Source organism: Diplotaxodon limnothrissa, linkage group LG15 (assembly GCF_057381915.1).
Source record: "Diplotaxodon limnothrissa isolate DT_005_m linkage group LG15, D_limnothrissa_male_GT1.1, whole genome shotgun sequence".
Taxonomy (NCBI): domain Eukaryota; kingdom Metazoa; phylum Chordata; class Actinopteri; order Cichliformes; family Cichlidae; genus Diplotaxodon; species Diplotaxodon limnothrissa.
Genome location: NC_140610.1, coordinates 43,839,857 through 43,856,091, shown reverse-complemented (window position 1 = coordinate 43,856,091; position 16,235 = coordinate 43,839,857). Strand labels below are relative to the sequence as shown.

General features: G+C 39.7%; 3 protein-coding genes across 3 annotated transcripts in view; 2 read left to right on the top strand and 1 right to left on the bottom strand.

The window, feature by feature from the left end:
- LOC146618083 (polypeptide N-acetylgalactosaminyltransferase 14-like) overlaps window positions 1-16,235 on the bottom strand; it is a 264,598-nt gene that overhangs the window by 5,022 nt on the left and 243,341 nt on the right. The gene's annotated exons all lie outside the window — the stretch shown is intronic.
- LOC146618085 (N-lysine methyltransferase KMT5A-like) lies at window positions 4,278-10,246 on the top strand. The gene is made up of 7 exons (XM_085372429.1): window positions 4,278-4,403; window positions 4,990-5,133; window positions 6,288-6,450; window positions 6,538-6,730; window positions 8,629-8,673; window positions 9,378-9,422; window positions 10,125-10,246. The coding sequence occupies exons 1-7, from the start codon at window positions 4,361-4,363 to the stop codon at window positions 10,239-10,241; spliced, it is 750 nt and encodes a 249-aa protein (XP_085228555.1). The 5' UTR covers window positions 4,278-4,360; the 3' UTR covers window positions 10,242-10,246.
- On the top strand, window positions 14,318-15,926 carry LOC146618084 (uncharacterized). The gene is made up of 4 exons (XM_085372830.1): window positions 14,318-14,800; window positions 14,907-14,972; window positions 15,412-15,756; window positions 15,829-15,926. The coding sequence occupies exons 1-4, from the start codon at window positions 14,365-14,367 to the stop codon at window positions 15,924-15,926; spliced, it is 945 nt and encodes a 314-aa protein (XP_085228956.1). The 5' UTR covers window positions 14,318-14,364.

The window sequence follows — 16,235 nt, the reverse complement described above, 5'->3', positions numbered from 1 at the left end:
AAGAATTTTATTTGTGAAGAAGTTCATGAAGTCATTACTAGTTAACGATGGTTGGCTCAAAAGTGCTCTGATTGTTTGTCAGCCTGGCTACAGTGCTGAAGAGAAACCTGGGGTTGTTCTTATTTTCTTCAATCAGTGATGAATAGTAAGATGTTCTGGCTTTGCGGGGGGCTTTCTTATAAATCAGCAAAATATTTCTCCAATTATGATGATCCTCTAAATTTGTGACACGCCATTTCCTCTCCAGCTTACGAGTCATCTGCTTTAGGCTACGTGTTTGAGAATTATACCACAGAGTCAGGTACTTCTGATCTGAAACCTTAGTTTTCACAGGAGCTACAGTATCCAGAGTCATATGTAGTGAGGAGGTAAAATTATTATTAACAAGATAATTGACCTCTGTTGGGGTAGCGTTCAGATAGCTGCTCTGCTCTGTGTTGGTACAGGTCATTGAAGATGATAACAGTGGGTGGATTACATTCTTAAACATAGTTACAGCGCTTTCAGAAAGACATCTGTGATAAAGTCTACTCTCCACTGCTGTGTAATCAATTATTGTAAATGTAAATGTTATCAGGAAATGATCAGACAGGAGAGGGTTTTCAGGAAACACTGTTAAATGTTCAGTTTCTATGCCATATGTTAAAAACAAGATCTAGAGTGTGATTAAAGTGGTGGGTGGGTTCTTTTACATTTTGAGAGAAGCCAATTGAGTCTAATAACAGATTAAATGCCATGTTGAGGCTGTCATTCTTAGCATCTACATGGATGTTAAAATCACCCACAATAATTATTTTATTTGAGCTGAGCACTAAATCAGATAAAAAGTCTGAGAAATCAGAGAGAAACTCTGTGTAAGGCCCAGGTGGACAATAGATGATAACAAATAAGACTGGTTTCTAAAATTTTTCAGCTGGGGTGGACAATGTTAAGCATCAGGCTTTCAAATGAATTAAAAGTCTGTCTTGGTCTTTCATTAATTAATAGGCTGGTGTGAAAAATTGCTGCCACACCGCCCCCTCGGCCTGTGCTTCGAGGTTTCTGGTAGTTAGAATGACTCGGGGGTGTTGATTCATTTAAACTAACATAATCATCCTGCTACAACCAGGTTTCTGTAAGGCAAATCGATTGTTCTTTCTTTGTAATTGTTTATGTTTAAGTTGTTTGTTGCTGGTTTTTATTTTGTTTTTCGTCTGTTTGGGAGCTGACACAGTCTCAAAGGAGATGTTTTTTTTTTTTGGGGGGGGGGGGGGGGTGTAACAGGAGAAGAGAAGCTGCAGAGAGGCGTGTAAGACTGCAACTCTGCTTCCTGGTCCCAACTCTGGATAGTCATATTATGGGGGGTTTAATTAATTTGTCCATATTTCTAGAAATGAGAGCTGCTCCATCCAAAGTGGGATGGATGCCGTCTCTCCTTACAAGACCAGGTTTCCTTCAGAAGGTTTGCCAATTATCTATGAAGCCCACATCGTTTCTGGGACACCACTCAGACAGCCAGCAATTTAAGGAGAACATGCGGCTAAACATGTCACTCCTGGTCTGATTGGGGAGGGGGCCAGAGAAAACTACAGAGTCCGACATTGTTTTGGCAAAGTTACACACCGATTCAATATTGATTTTAGTGACCTCCGATTGGCGTAACCGGGTGTCATTACTGCCGACGTGAATTATGATTTTACTGAATTTACGTTTACCCTTAGCCAGCAGTTTTAAATTTCCTTCAATGTCGCCTGCTCTGGCCCCTGGAAGACAACTGACTATGGTTGCCGGTGTCTCTAGCTTCACATGTCTGAGAACAGAATTACCAGAGTTTGACCCCCGACGGGTGTGTCGCCGAGTGGGGAAAAACGGTTAGACATATGTATGAATTTGAGGAGTGGAACCAAAATGCAGACACAAAGGAACGTGAAAGAAAATTTGAATATTAACAGAAAGCAAGCCGTTTATTAATCTCTACTTTTAAGATTAGGCTTCAAACTTTCCTTTTTGCTAAAGCATATAGTTAGGGCTGGATCAGATGACCCTGGATCCTCCCTTAGTTGTGCTGCAGTAGATGTAGGCTGCCAGGGGATTCCCATGAAGCACTGAGTTTTTTCCTTTCCAGTCACCTTTCTCACTCACTGTGTGTTAATAGACCTCTCTGCACTGAATCATACTTGTTATTAATCCACAGCATGTCTTTGTCCTGTCTTCCTTTTCTCACCCCAACTAGTCACAGCAGATGCCCGCCGCTCCCTGAGCCTGGTTCTGCCAGAGGTTTCTTCCTGTTAAAAGGGAGTTTTTCCTTCCCACTGTCGCCAAAGCGCTTGCTCATAGGTGGTCCTATGATTGTTGGGTTTTTCCTCTGTATCTATTATTGTGCAATCTACTGTACAATATAAAGCGCCTTCAGGTGATTGTTGTTGTGATTTGGCGCTATATAAATAAAATTTAATTTAATTAAAAGATTACAAAACAGAAGGCAGAGGTGAAGATAAACAATAACCTAACCTGGGGAAAATATTTTTTATTAAAAAAAAAACAAAAAAACCATGAAACCTGACATGGATACAAAGATACATGGAAACGTGGCACCAAAGACAACAGATGACCTGACACTGAACAAATTAGGACAGGACTTACAGTGGCTTGCAAAAGTATTCGGCCCCCCTTTAACTTTCCCACATTTTGTCACATTACAGCCACAAACATGAATCAATTTTATTGGAATTCCACGTGAAAGACCAATACAAAGTGGTGTACACGTGAGAAGTGGAACGAAAATCATACATGATTCCAAACATTTTTTACAAATAAATAACTGAAAAGTGGGGTGTGCGCAATTATTCAGCCCCCTGAGTCAATACTTTGTAGAACCACCTTTTGCTGCAATTGGATTCCATTAAAATTGATTTGTGTCACGGCTGGGAAGGCGAGCCGTGTGGTGTGGAGGAAGGAGGACCCGAGATGCAAGCAGTGGATGAAAATGCTAGTGAAGTTTATTTACAAGGTGTAGTGGCAAACAAGCAGTGGGGCATGACAAATAACTGAAGACACCTAAACTGGGAAGAACTAAAATAACAGACCTGGGAGCATACGACAAAGGGCTGAGAGGCCGAGACGACGACCAGCAGGACACGGAGGAACACAGACAAACCGGCAACAGGCAGGAGAACACACAGGGCTTAAATACACACACCAGTAATCAGGGGATGAGAGACAGGAGGGCAATACGGCTGGGAGGAATCAGAGCTGACGGGACAGGGGAAACGTAAAGTGAACACACTCACATCAGACAGAGACCTTCACAATAAAACAGGAAACTCAGACACGGGGAACCAAACAAGACACAGAACTAAACAGACAGATTCACAAACAGACGGGGTGACACCATAGACAGAGACACAGACTCAGAGGCAGACCAAATATAAGACATAGAACTCAAACAATAATAATAATCATCATCATAATAATAAACTAGAAAATGATAATAAACTAAAAGCGCTAGGTCACCGACCCAGGACCATGACAATTTGTGTTTGTGGCAGTAATGTGACAAAATGTGGAAAAGAGGGACGAATACTTTTGCAAGCCACTGTAAGTACACAGAGAGATAATGAGGGGATGAGGAACAGCTGGGACAAGGGGAAACAAAACTAGACTCATTGCATATAGGACAAGGACTTTCCCAATAAAACAGACATCACAAAGGTAATCTAATAAACAAATGAACTTAGCAAACCTAAAGAACTTATAAACAAACATCGACATCCAAACAAACTAAAACTTAAAACGCTGGGTCAACAGACCCAGGAAAGTGACAGTAAAATCATTTATTATACACATTATACTTATTTTCTTAAATTGCTTATCTATTATCTGTATTTTAACTTGGGGGTCTAGGGGTGCTGCATGTTTATGATAACACACTGACAATATCAGGACAATTTTGGCCTTACTCTATCAGTGAACAGCATGCCCATGCTAACTTAAACTAGACCAGCAAGCTAACCACATGTGTATTAAGTGTTACTTAAGAATAGGAACCAAACAAATTAACGGAACGAAATTAACTGTAACAGCAGTTTGCAAAACATTGTGACAGTTCTCAAGTGTTCCTACCTCAAATACAGCACGTGTTGCTGTGTTTTTGTTGTTAAATGGACGAGGAGAGACCGTGGCTGGTGAGAGGATGCAGCATTTCGTCAGTGGAGCATAGAACGACGTCTCTGATTGGTCAACAAGTGAGTAAAGATGCATCTGATTGTTCGAAAGCCTCAACCAAAGAGCTGCTGGTCACGGCAAGATACAAACTCGCCGGAGCTCTGCGTGAACGGCACATCCGGGACCTTCAGCACTCAGGAGAGATTTATCTTGACGTATGTATTTACCTTTGATATCCATGATTTCACGCACGCTTCGAGGTAAAGTTGTATGTTTAACAAGCTAATTAATGTTAGCTAAATGGAATGGAAACAACACACAATCGATTTGAATAAAGTTAAAATGGTGCATGATGATAAATGGTAATAAATATACTTTAGCTTTATCTTCAGCAACAGATATTAGAAGTTAAATTTAATTGTTTTTAAATTTCCACTGGAGTTAAAGGGCCTGCGGCCCTCTCTGCATCTGCAACTGCAGAGACAGTCAGTCTAAGCTCTTTTTAAGTGTAGGCTACTGCAACACGCATTTTATTTCAAGATATGTTTTCTGGGATTTAAATGATAATATTAATGTTTTCCTGTTTAGCACAAATCAATGACATTAGTGTTTCAGTAATGGTAGTAAAGTGCACAGTTTACAGTATTTGTCCGTGTATTGGCATGTTAAAATTATTCGTGAAGGTAATTTAATGTCACATTACATTTGCAAAGTGTTTGCACTGGTATATTAGTCTGATTAGCAAATGCGTTGTGATTTAAGGCAGAAAAATACTATTTAAAATACCATGTAAAGAAAGTACTGGTTGGTTTTGTCTTGCTGACTTTTCGTCATTTTCTCATGAAGATGTGTACAGGTTGAGCAGATTGAGAGTGAAGAACATGTCAAAAAGAAGACTCAGACTTCGTCCTGAAGCAGAGGCTGCTCACTTTATTTTATCTGGAAGTGACAAGACTTGTTTAAAGGCCCAATGGATCAATGACTATAAAGGTATGTTATATGTTGTTCCTTATGGCTACTGCATGAATATTACCAGAGCTGCAACTAATGTTTATTATAATATTTAATAATATTGTCATGGCCCTGCGACCATGACTCGGTGACTTTGTGTTTATGTTCTTTATTGTTATTACTTTCATTATTATTCATGGCTGTTTTGGGATGGTTTGTGTTTGGGATTTTAGACACTGGGTTCTGGGTTTGTGCTCCCTCTGTTGGTCCCTGGTGTTAGTGTTCCCCTGTCTCATCAGGTTAATCAGGTCCAGCTGTGTCTCCCACCTGTGTGTGACTTCCCAGTGTCTCTCTGTGTATTTATAGTGTGTGTTTGCCTCTGTTCCTCGTCGCGTCGTCTGTGTTCATACCTGGTGTAATCCTCTGCGTGCTCTCCCTGCTGTTCTCCCTTCATGTTCAGGTTTCCCACTCCTCTGTGTAGTTTATCCCAGATTAGTTTCGTCCTTAGTTCTGTTTGCCATCTCCACTTTGTGTTTGATATTATCAATAAATCACCCTCACACCTGAATAAGTGCTGCGTTTTGGGTCCTCCTTCCACTCTCCACACGGCCGCTGCCCCGGACCGTGACAAATATATAACAATTGCTTCAGTTTCCCTGAGGGAACCTCCCAAAGCTAGCTAGCTATCTATCTATCATCTAGATTAAAAAATGTTTTATATTTTCATGTATTTGAAATTTGTTGCCAACTATTTTAATAATTGTTTTTTTTATTATTAGCATTTATTTATTGTATCAACTCATTTGTTGCAGCCCTGAACGTAAGCATCTAGATCAGGGGTGCCCAATCCCGGTCCTCGAGAGCTACCGTCCTGCAGCTTTTAGATGCATCCTTGTTCCCACACACCTGAATCAAATGGTTTGATCTCTTCAGCATGCCATCATGTTTGGCAAAGGCCTGATAACAAGCCATTCATTTGATTCAGGTGTGTGGGAACAAGGATGCATCTAAAAGCTGCAGGACAGTAGCTCTCGAGGACCGGGATTGGGCACCCCTGATCTAGATGTTCCCCTCACAATTAAAACATTTTGTGATTGTTTGTTCTGCATATGTTTTGTCAGTGGCTGATCAGCTGCAGTAAACCTGATTTGGATTGTATTACTTAACGCTACTTATTGAACATCTTGTATTAGGACGTGGTGTATTTGCCTCTGAACCAATTGAAAAGGGATCCTTTGTGGTCGAGTACCGTGGGGAGCTTATCTCAGAACATGAACGGGACAAGCGGCAGAAAAAGTACACAGAAAAGCAAACTGCTTTCCTATTTGATTTTAAATGGAAAAATAGCACATGGTGGTAAGTAAAGGCATATACAATATCAGTTGTTCTTTACAACATTATGTTTTTAGTGAACAAAACATATGTTCTTTTCTTCACTTTTAGCATTGATGCCTCCCGTGAAGACGACTCACTTGGCCGGCTGGTTAATGATGACCACAAGTACCCAAACTGCAAGATGAAACAGCTGGCAGTCCAGGATAAACCTCATCTCTGCTTGTTTGCTATTGAAAATATCCAAGCGGAGAGTGAAATCACCTATGACTATGGAGAATCTATGTGGCCATGGCGAGCTCTGGTAAGTAAATCCTCTTCATAGATTGTGCAGTACAGGGAATGTTAAATATTAGTAGATGAAAAGATAGATATTATTCTAGTTATGAAGACCAGAGTAGATCAGTGCAGGGTTTTATTGACAAAATTTGATATTTTTGTCCTTTTACAGATGTTTTTGTCCATTTAACCTGAAGCTGATCAGTTTACATGATTGGATTTCTGGGGAAATAGATGGCTTTACATCAGTGTTGGGTTTAGAGCTTTTATTGACAACAGCAGGACAAGTTAGAAGTCAGGAACATGAACTCTACATGTGTTCAGTCGTCATGTCCTCATATTGTTTCAAGCTGTGAAGAACATGAGTGTGTTTCAGAATATATATATCTTTGCAGCAGTTACGATAATAATGTGCTGTTTGCACGATGAGCACTGCTGCTCTTTCTCAGCAAGAGCCTCCCCGAAATTGACCGTGCGCTTTGTGTTGTCCGTGCGCGCGTCTGTGCATTTCGTGGCGTCTGTGCAGAAATGACTCGCAAGACAAGGCTGCAAACTATTCTCACAGACTTCAAATGTGCACTTGAATCCAAGAAGATAGAAAAGGATCTCTCTCTGTCTCTCCCCCAGCTCTGCTGACTTGCCACTGAGAGAGTAACAACTGCCCCTCCCCCCTCTGCTCTGCAAACAGGTGGCTGTTTTTGCACCCCTCCCCCCTCTGCTCTGCAAACACGTGGCTGCTTTTGCACCCCTCCACTCACTTGCTCAGAGCCAGTGTGTGCAAAGTGGAGCAACATAACACTGACAGAGGTTCAGAGAAGGGAAAAAAAACAAAAAACGGAGCAGGCTGCCGTTGTTCACTTCAAGAAGGCGGCTCTATAGGCTGTTTTGTTTGCGACCGACACACAGTATAAATATATTCTCAATCACATTCACACCACTCTGTTATATCAGTTCCACTACATCAAGACTATTTTATGGTGGTGAGCTGTTTTATTGTCATGTATTTTGCATAGTAAGATAACCATGTCCTGCATTCAAAACCACTGAAAATGTCTATGGTGGTGCTGTACCTAATATTTTGCTCATTTGATCCAAAACCTATTTTTCCTTTATTTTGAAGGCTGAGGCTTAGATCCATTAGGTATTCACGAGAAAGGCATCATCACATGTCAGGATTACAGTATATCGAAAATATGTGATTATAATGGGAGTCAATGGGACCCAAAATGGTACGAGGAACACAGGAGGTAACACTTATGTGAATCTCCTTTGCTATATACCACACCATAGAGGGGATCATTGAATTTTAAAAATAATCCTAAAATGCACCTCATGGCCAAGTTTCATGCAACTAGTCTTTAAAATGATTGATATATTGAGAATCAAAAATCCAAAGGGTCCCTATTTTGACTTAAACCCTGCGAGGGTTTTAAAGCATCAATTTGGTCTTTATTCCAATTAAATTTAATATTTTTGTCCTTTTACACATGTTTTTGTCCATTTAACCTGAAGCTGATCAGTTTACATGATTGGATTTCTGGGGAAATAGATGGCTTTACATCAGTGTTGGGTTTAGAGCTTTTATTGACAACAGCAGGACAAGTTGGAAGTCAGGAACATGAACTCTACATGTGTTCAGTCGTCATGTCCTCATATTGTTTCAAGCTGTGAAGAACATGAGTGTGTTTCAGAATACGTCCTCATATGGTTGGACCAACAACTCTAGTGTGTGTGTGTTACACTGTCCTCATATTGTTGGGTAGCAGAACTGTACTGTGTTAAGTTTCTATAGAATCTGGCATAAGGAAGTCAGATCCTTCTGTAATAATGTTCACTGAAACAAGTATGATCTGTAGTTAATGAGCTAGTCAGCATTTGTAGTACAGAATGTTTCTGACATTATATTGTTGTCTTTTGTTGCAGACACCAAGTGTTGAGACCCTGTCCCAACCTCCTACAGACCAAGAAGTGAGTGACAAATCCACTTCATTCCTCCAACAGGTTACGCATAAATTTTTGTATTTGGAATCAAGTATATGAGTCAGTTGGGCCTAGTGCATAAATGAAATGCACTTTGATTGTATTAAAACAATCAGTTTGAGTGAAAGTTTCCCAAAATCAACATTAGCATTAGGAGAAGGAAATTGGCTATACCAGTTGTTAGTCCAAACTTTCCCTTTAAAGCATCAATTTGGTCTTTATTCCAATTAAATTTAATATTTTTGTCCTTTTACGCATGTTTTTGTCCATTTAACCTGAAGCTGATCAGTTTACATGATTGGATTTCTGGGGAAATAGATGGCTTTACATCAGTGTTGGGTTTAGAGCTTTTATTGACAACAGCAGGACAAGTTGGAAGTCAGGAACATGAACTCTACATGTGTTCAGTCGTCATGTCCTCATATTGTTTCAAGCTGTGAAGAACATGAGTGTGTTTCAGAATACGTCCTCATATGGTTGGACCAACAACTCTAGTGTGTGTGTGTTACACTGTCCTCATATTGTTGGGTAGCAGAACTGTACTGTGTTAAGTTTCTATAGAATCTGGCATAAGGAAGTCAGATCCTTCTGTAATAATGTTCACTGAAACAAGTATGATCTGTAGTTAATGAGCTAGTCAGCATTTGTAGTACAGAATGTTTCTGACATTATATTGTTGTCTTTTGTTGCAGACACCAAGTGTTGAGACCCTGTCCCAACCTCCTACAGACCAAGAAGTGAGTGACAAATCCACTTCATTCCTCCAACAGGTTACGCATAAATTTTTGTATTTGGAATCAAGTATGAGTCAGTTGGGCCTAGTGCATAAATGAAATGCACTTTGATTGTATTAAAACAATCAGTTTGAGTGAAAGTTTCCCAAAATCAACATTAGCATTAGGAGAAGGAAATTGGCTATACCAGTTGTTAGTCCAAACTTTCCCTTTAAAGCATCAATTTGGTCTTTATTCCAATTAAATTTAATATTTTTGTCCTTTTACACATGTTTTTGTCCATTTAACCTGAAGCTGATCAGTTTACATGATTGGATTTCTGGGGAAATAGATGGCTTTACATCAGTGTTGGGTTTAGAGCTTTTATTGCCAACAGCAGGACAAGTTAGAAGTCAGGAACATGAACTCTACATGTGTTCAGTCGTCATGTCCTCATATTGTTTCAAGCTGTGAAGAACATGAGTGTGTTTCAGAATACGTCCTCATATGGTTGGACCAACAACTCTAGTGTGTGTGTGTTACACTGTCCTCATATTGTTGGGTAGCAGAACTGTACTGTGTTAAGTTTCTATAGAATCTGGCATAAGGAAGTCAGATCCTTCTGTAATAATGTTCACTGAAACAAGTATGATCTGTAGTTAATGAGCTAGTCAGCATTTGTAGTACAGAATGTTTCTGACATTATATTGTTGTCTTTTGTTGCAGACACCAAGTGTTGAGACCCTGTCCCAACCTCCTACAGACCAAGAAGTGAGTGACAAATCCACTTCATTCCTCCAACAGGTTACGCATAAATTTTTGTATTTGGAATCAAGTATATGAGTCAGTTGGGCCTAGTGCATAAATGAAATGCACTTTGATTGTTTTAAAACAATCAGTTTGAGTGAAAGTTTCCCAAAATCAACATTAGCATTAGGAGAAGGAAATTGGCTATACCAGTTGTTAGTCCAAACTTTCCCTTTAAAGCATCAATTTGGTCTTTATTCCAATTAAATTTAATATTTTTGTCCTTTTACACATGTTTTTGTCCATTTAACCTGAAGCTGATCAGTTTACATGATTGGATTTCTGGGGAAATAGATGGCTTTACATCAGTGTTGGGTTTAGAGCTTTTATTGACAACAGCAGGACAAGTTAGAAGTCAGGAACATGAACTCTACATGTGTTCAGTCGTCATGTCCTCATATTGTTTCAAGCTGTGAAGAACATGAGTGTGTTTCAGAATACGTCCTCATATGGTTGGACCAACAACTCTAGTGTGTGTGTTACACTGTCCTCATATTGTTGGGTAGCAGAACTGTACTGTGTTAAGTTTCTATAGAATCTGGCATAAGGAAGTCAGATCCTTCTGTAATAATGTTCACTGAAACAAGTATGATCTGTAGTTAATGAGCTAGTCAGCATTTGTAGTACAGAATGTTTCTGACATTATATTGTTGTCTTTTGTTGCAGACACCAAGTGTTGAGACCCTGTCCCAACCTCCTACAGACCAAGAAGTGAGTGACAAATCCACTTCATTCCTCCAACAGGTTACGCATAAATTTTTGTATTTGGAATCAAGTATATGAGTCAGTTGGGCCTAGTGCATAAATGAAATGCACTTTGATTGTATTAAAACAATCAGTTTGAGTGAAAGTTTCCCAAAATCAACATTAGCATTAGGAGAAGGAAATTGGCTATACCAGTTGTTAGTCCAAACTTTCCCTTTAAAGCATCAATTTGGTCTTTATTCCAATTAAATTTAATATTTTTGTCCTTTTACACATGTTTTTGTCCATTTAACCTGAAGCTGATCAGTTTACATGATTGGATTTCTGGGGAAATAGATGGCTTTACATCAGTGTTGGGTTTAGAGCTTTTATTGCCAACAGCAGGACAAGTTAGAAGTCAGGAACATGAACTCTACATGTGTTCAGTCGTCATGTCCTCATATTGTTTCAAGCTGTGAAGAACATGAGTGTGTTTCAGAATACGTCCTCATATGGTTGGACCAACAACTCTAGTGTGTGTGTGTTACACTGTCCTCATATTGTTGGGTAGCAGAACTGTACTGTGTTAAGTTTCTATAGAATCTGGCATAAGGAAGTCAGATCCTTCTGTAATAATGTTCACTGAAACAAGTATGATCTGTAGTTAATGAGCTAGTCAGCATTTGTAGTACAGAATGTTTCTGACATTATATTGTTGTCTTTTGTTGCAGACACCAAGTGTTGAGACCCTGTCCCAACCTCCTACAGACCAAGAAGTGAGTGACAAATCCACTTCATTCCTCCAACAGGTTACGCATAAATTTTTGTATTTGGAATCAAGTATATGAGTCAGTTGGGCCTAGTGCATAAATGAAATGCACTTTGATTGTATTAAAACAATCAGTTTGAGTGAAAGTTTCCCAAAATCAACATTAGCATTAGGAGAAGGAAATTGGCTATACCAGTTGTTAGTCCAAACTTTCCCTTTAAAGCATCAATTTGGTCTTTATTCCAATTAAATTTAATATTTTTGTCCTTTTACACATGTTTTTGTCCATTTAACCTGAAGCTGATCAGTTTACATGATTGGATTTCTGGGGAAATAGATGGCTTTACATCAGTGTTGGGTTTAGAGCTTTTATTGACAACAGCAGGACAAGTTGGAAGTCAGGAACATGAGCTCTACATGTGTTCAGTCGTCATGTCCTCATATTGTTTCAAGCTGTGAAGAACATGAGTGTGTTTCAGAATACGTCCTCATATGGTTGGACCAACAACTCTAGTGTGTGTGTTACACTGTCCTCATATTGTTGGGTAGCAGAACTGTACTGTGTTAAGTTTCTATAATATCTAGAATAAGGAACTCAGATCCTCCTGTCAATAATGTTCACTAATGTATCTGTGACATATATGTGAACTCAATGCAGCCTTTCATCTCAGCAAATATAATTAATGATTGACAGGGTTCACAAATGAATTTTCACCCAAGATTTTATGTCAAAATGACATGACACAAAGTGTGTGATATGTATGTTAAATCATTCTCACTATTAAGTTACAATGCATTGTTTTTCATTTCTTAACCTACTAGCAATGTTTTTTACAGTATACTGAATTGCATAATAATTTTGAGTTAGTTTTCAAATGAATTATAATTACAAACATTGAATTTGTTACGTTTCATGTAAGGCCAGACAAAAATCTCGAGTTCTCACCTTTCACCAGACAGCTACCTCAGAGCAGGTAAGCCAGCTGCCTTTTTCTTCTTCATTCAAATTGTTTATGCTATGTAATTATGCATATTTACTACATGAATGCATTTTCATCAAGTCATGGATTGCAGAATGTTCTGCTACTGGAGGGGGAATGACATTCTAGCTATTAATAAATACAAAGATGCTTTTTCTCCATTTTCGTTCAGATCTCTACTGATGAATTCTCAGATTGTACGGATTATGAAGATAAAGACTATTTCCCAGATTCATGTGGCAGTTCCTCTGACACAAGTCTCCATAGTGTGGACATGAAAATCACAGAATCTGTGGTTCCCCAAAATACGTTAAATGACATGGCATTGGAGACGGCTTCAGGACACAGTGGGAAGATCACCAGTTCAGAGAAACCTACAACATTTAGTTTGTCACTGAGAAGTAGCAGTCACAGTACTTCGGTAACAAGCCGCAGTTTTGATTCATCAGGGGTCACATCACCTAAAAACAGCTCCATAAAAGTCCTACCTTTGCCAAACACGGAAAGACAAAGCAAGTACAACAAGAAGCAATACTGTCTATATTGTAAAAAGGCCATTGCTAAATTGGCAAGACACCTTGAATCTGCCCACGGTAATGTGCCGGAAGTTGCAAGCGCCTTCAGTTATGATAAAAGATCCTGCAAAAGAAGAGATTTGTTGCGCTCTATTAAGAAGAGGGGAAACTTTAACCATAATGCTACTGTGGCAACTTCTGGTGCTGGAGAAATGGTTGCTTGTCGAAGACCCACTACTGCAACAGGATCTGAGGACTACCGTCATTGTAAATTTTGTCAAGGACTATATGCAAGAAATTGCCTTTGGAGGCATGTGAGAAGGTGCCCTCAGAGGTTTAATGAGGAAGCTCCCTCTGGGCAAAGACGGATGCATCTGCAATTACCGAAACCTGATCAAGTTCATGAAGCTGTATGGAAGATTGCTTGTGAAATGAATCAGGATGACATTTCCTTTGTAGTAACGAGTGAAAGAGACATTCTTAGCCTTGGTGAGTCACTGTACAATGGCAGAAAACCAAATGAGAAAAGGAATGATTACATACGCCAAAAAATGAGAGAGATCGCAAGGTTATTGATAACCGCCAGAGCTATGACACCTTTGAAGAGCACAGAAGACCTTGTTATGCCTACTAACTTTCCCCATGTCATACAAGCAGTCAGAGCTGTTGCTGGTTATGAGCAGGAGAGCAACTCATATAAAACCCCATCCTTGGCTTTGAAATTGGGACACAGTTTGGCTAAAGTTGCAAGCATTGTGCAGTGTAAAGCCATCATTGCAAATCGCTATGATGTTGCAGAGTCAGCCAAGCAGTTTGCCACTCTGTATGAAAAAAAGTGGTCAGAGTCCATTTCAGCTGCTGCATTGGGCACACTTCAACAAGCCAAATGGAATAAACCACAGATTTTGCCATTTACACAGGATGTGTCACTGCTGCATAAGTTTCTTGCTACTAAGTCCGCAATGTACATGAAGGACCTTGAGGAAAAACCCAACAGCACAACCTTCGGAAATCTTGCTCAAGTGACTTTGACGCAGGTAGTGCTATTTAACAGAAAAAGGCAAGGAGAAGTTTCAAAAATGGAGCTCCAGGTTTTTACATCCCGGAATCGCACAGAGTTGAATCCTGACATTATGATCGGCCTAACTGAGTTTGAAAGGAAACTTGCAAAGCACTTTGACAGAGTTGAGATTCGTGGTAAAAGATCAAGAATGGTACCTGTGCTTCTCACACCTGACATGATCACTGCAATGGAGCTCCTCGCAAAAGCCAGAAGTGAGTGTCAAGTCCACACAGAGAATGTGTACTTGTTTGCACGCCCAGGTGTCCTTTCCCATTACAGAGGCTCTGACTGCTTTCGCAAGTATGCAAATAAATGTGGTGCAAAGTACCCAGAGGCCCTTACCTCAACAAGATTGCGGAAACAAGTTGCCACTTTGTCCACAGTACTAAATCTAAAAGAAAATGAAATGGATCAACTTGCCACCTTTCTCGGACACGACATCCGTGTCCATCGAGAATTCTACCGGCTTCCAGAGAGTACCCTGCAGCTTGCAAAAGTCAGCAAACTGTTGATTGCAATGGAGAAAGGAAAACTGTCTGACCTGCAGGGGAAAGGGCTGGATGACATCGTGATCAATCCTGATGGTGAATTCTTTTTTTTTGAAACATAGTTATCTTTGAATATAACATTTGTGAATGTTCAGCAGATTCTAATATAAATATTTTGTCTTGATTATTTTTCCCCAACAAGATGAAGCAGTTACAAGTGATGATGATTCCAGTGGAGAAACCATCACTGACCCTCAACAACACAAAGGTATCTTGACTTGCCCAGTGTGTGATAATATCTTTAAGTTATGAGACTGGAGACAGTTAATAGGTTCATGTCATGTTAGATGGACAGCAGTATATAAATTAGACAGAATGGTAGACACCATTCATTAATATGGTACTAAAAGATCTGGATACATTGAAGTCTGGCAAAATGCATAAATAAGCAATACAAAGGCAAATATTAAATATAAGGATTAGGAGGTCCACTTCTGTGAGATTAGGCACACAAGTTGAGAGGTAGTGCATGCAAGTAATGTGTTTCTAGGGAGATGCCTGAGTATTGATGAGTATTATTAGTAGATTATGTTCACATGTAAAATATTCATATCAAATGTAAAATTACACACTGCCCAATGCTGACTTTGCCTACAATGCAAACAAAAAATGCATTAATTCTCATATTTCACTGTTACTTTTCAAAGGCTCAAGGACCAAGAATTCTGGGAACCAAAGCCACACACTTTACTCAGCTTCCCTGGACAATATGGAGGGCGCTTCTGCCTCAACCACCCTGGACAATATGGAGGGCGCTTCTGCCTCAACCACCCTGGACAATATGGAGGGCGCTTCTGCCTCAACCACCCTGGACAATATGGAGGGCGCTTCTGCCTCAACCACCCTGGACAACATGGAGGGCGCTTCTGCCTCAACCACCCTGGACAATATGGAGGGCGCTTCTGCCTCAACCACCCTGGACAATATGGAGGGCGCTTCTGCCTCAACCACCCTGGACAGCAAAAACATCAGCAACACTGCACCAGGAAAGGGTAAAGGTACCCATATACAAAATGTTTTAAGTGAATATACTTGTTATCAATGGACATGTTTATTCTTTTCAGGCATGACACTATTAAGAGCTTTTATCATAATCCGTTTCATCTTCTTTGATTCCCAGCAGAACACAGCACTTCAAATGGTTCATCCCAAGCATCCTTGAAGGAGCATTAAGCAATATCTTTTCACTGCTAGGTGTGCTGTTTTGCACTGCCTGTAAACCAAACCAAAGTCTATGGCTGGAGATCAACACAGAGAGAGGGATTGTGACTTCATGCTGTACTCCAGATGAAATTACACCTCTAATTATTCACATAGCCATTTTTAATTCCTTCAACCTAAGTATGATGAATTGTGCTTATTGCTCCTTTAAAGTGCTCCAGTAGAAAGCAAGGTTTAAGAACATTTTGTATTCACATTAGAAACTAGAATATTTTCTCTCTTATCTTACATTCGCATTAAGATATATATT

Coding starts and splice junctions, on each gene's coding strand:
- LOC146618085 (XM_085372429.1), top strand. CDS start 4,361: ATGTATTTACCTTTGATATCCATGATTTCACGCACGCTTCGAG. Junction 4,404..4,989: donor GATTTCACGCACGCTTCGAG/GTAAAGTTGTAT, acceptor TTTCTCATGAAG/ATGTGTACAGGTTGAGCAGA. Junction 8,674..9,377: donor AACCTCCTACAGACCAAGAA/GTGAGTGACAAA, acceptor CTTTTGTTGCAG/ACACCAAGTGTTGAGACCCT.
- LOC146618084 (XM_085372830.1), top strand. CDS start 14,365: ATGGTACCTGTGCTTCTCACACCTGACATGATCACTGCAATGGAGCTC. Junction 14,801..14,906: donor CATCGTGATCAATCCTGATG/GTGAATTCTTTT, acceptor TTCCCCAACAAG/ATGAAGCAGTTACAAGTGAT. Junction 15,757..15,828: donor CAACACTGCACCAGGAAAGG/GTAAAGGTACCC, acceptor TATTCTTTTCAG/GCATGACACTATTAAGAGCT.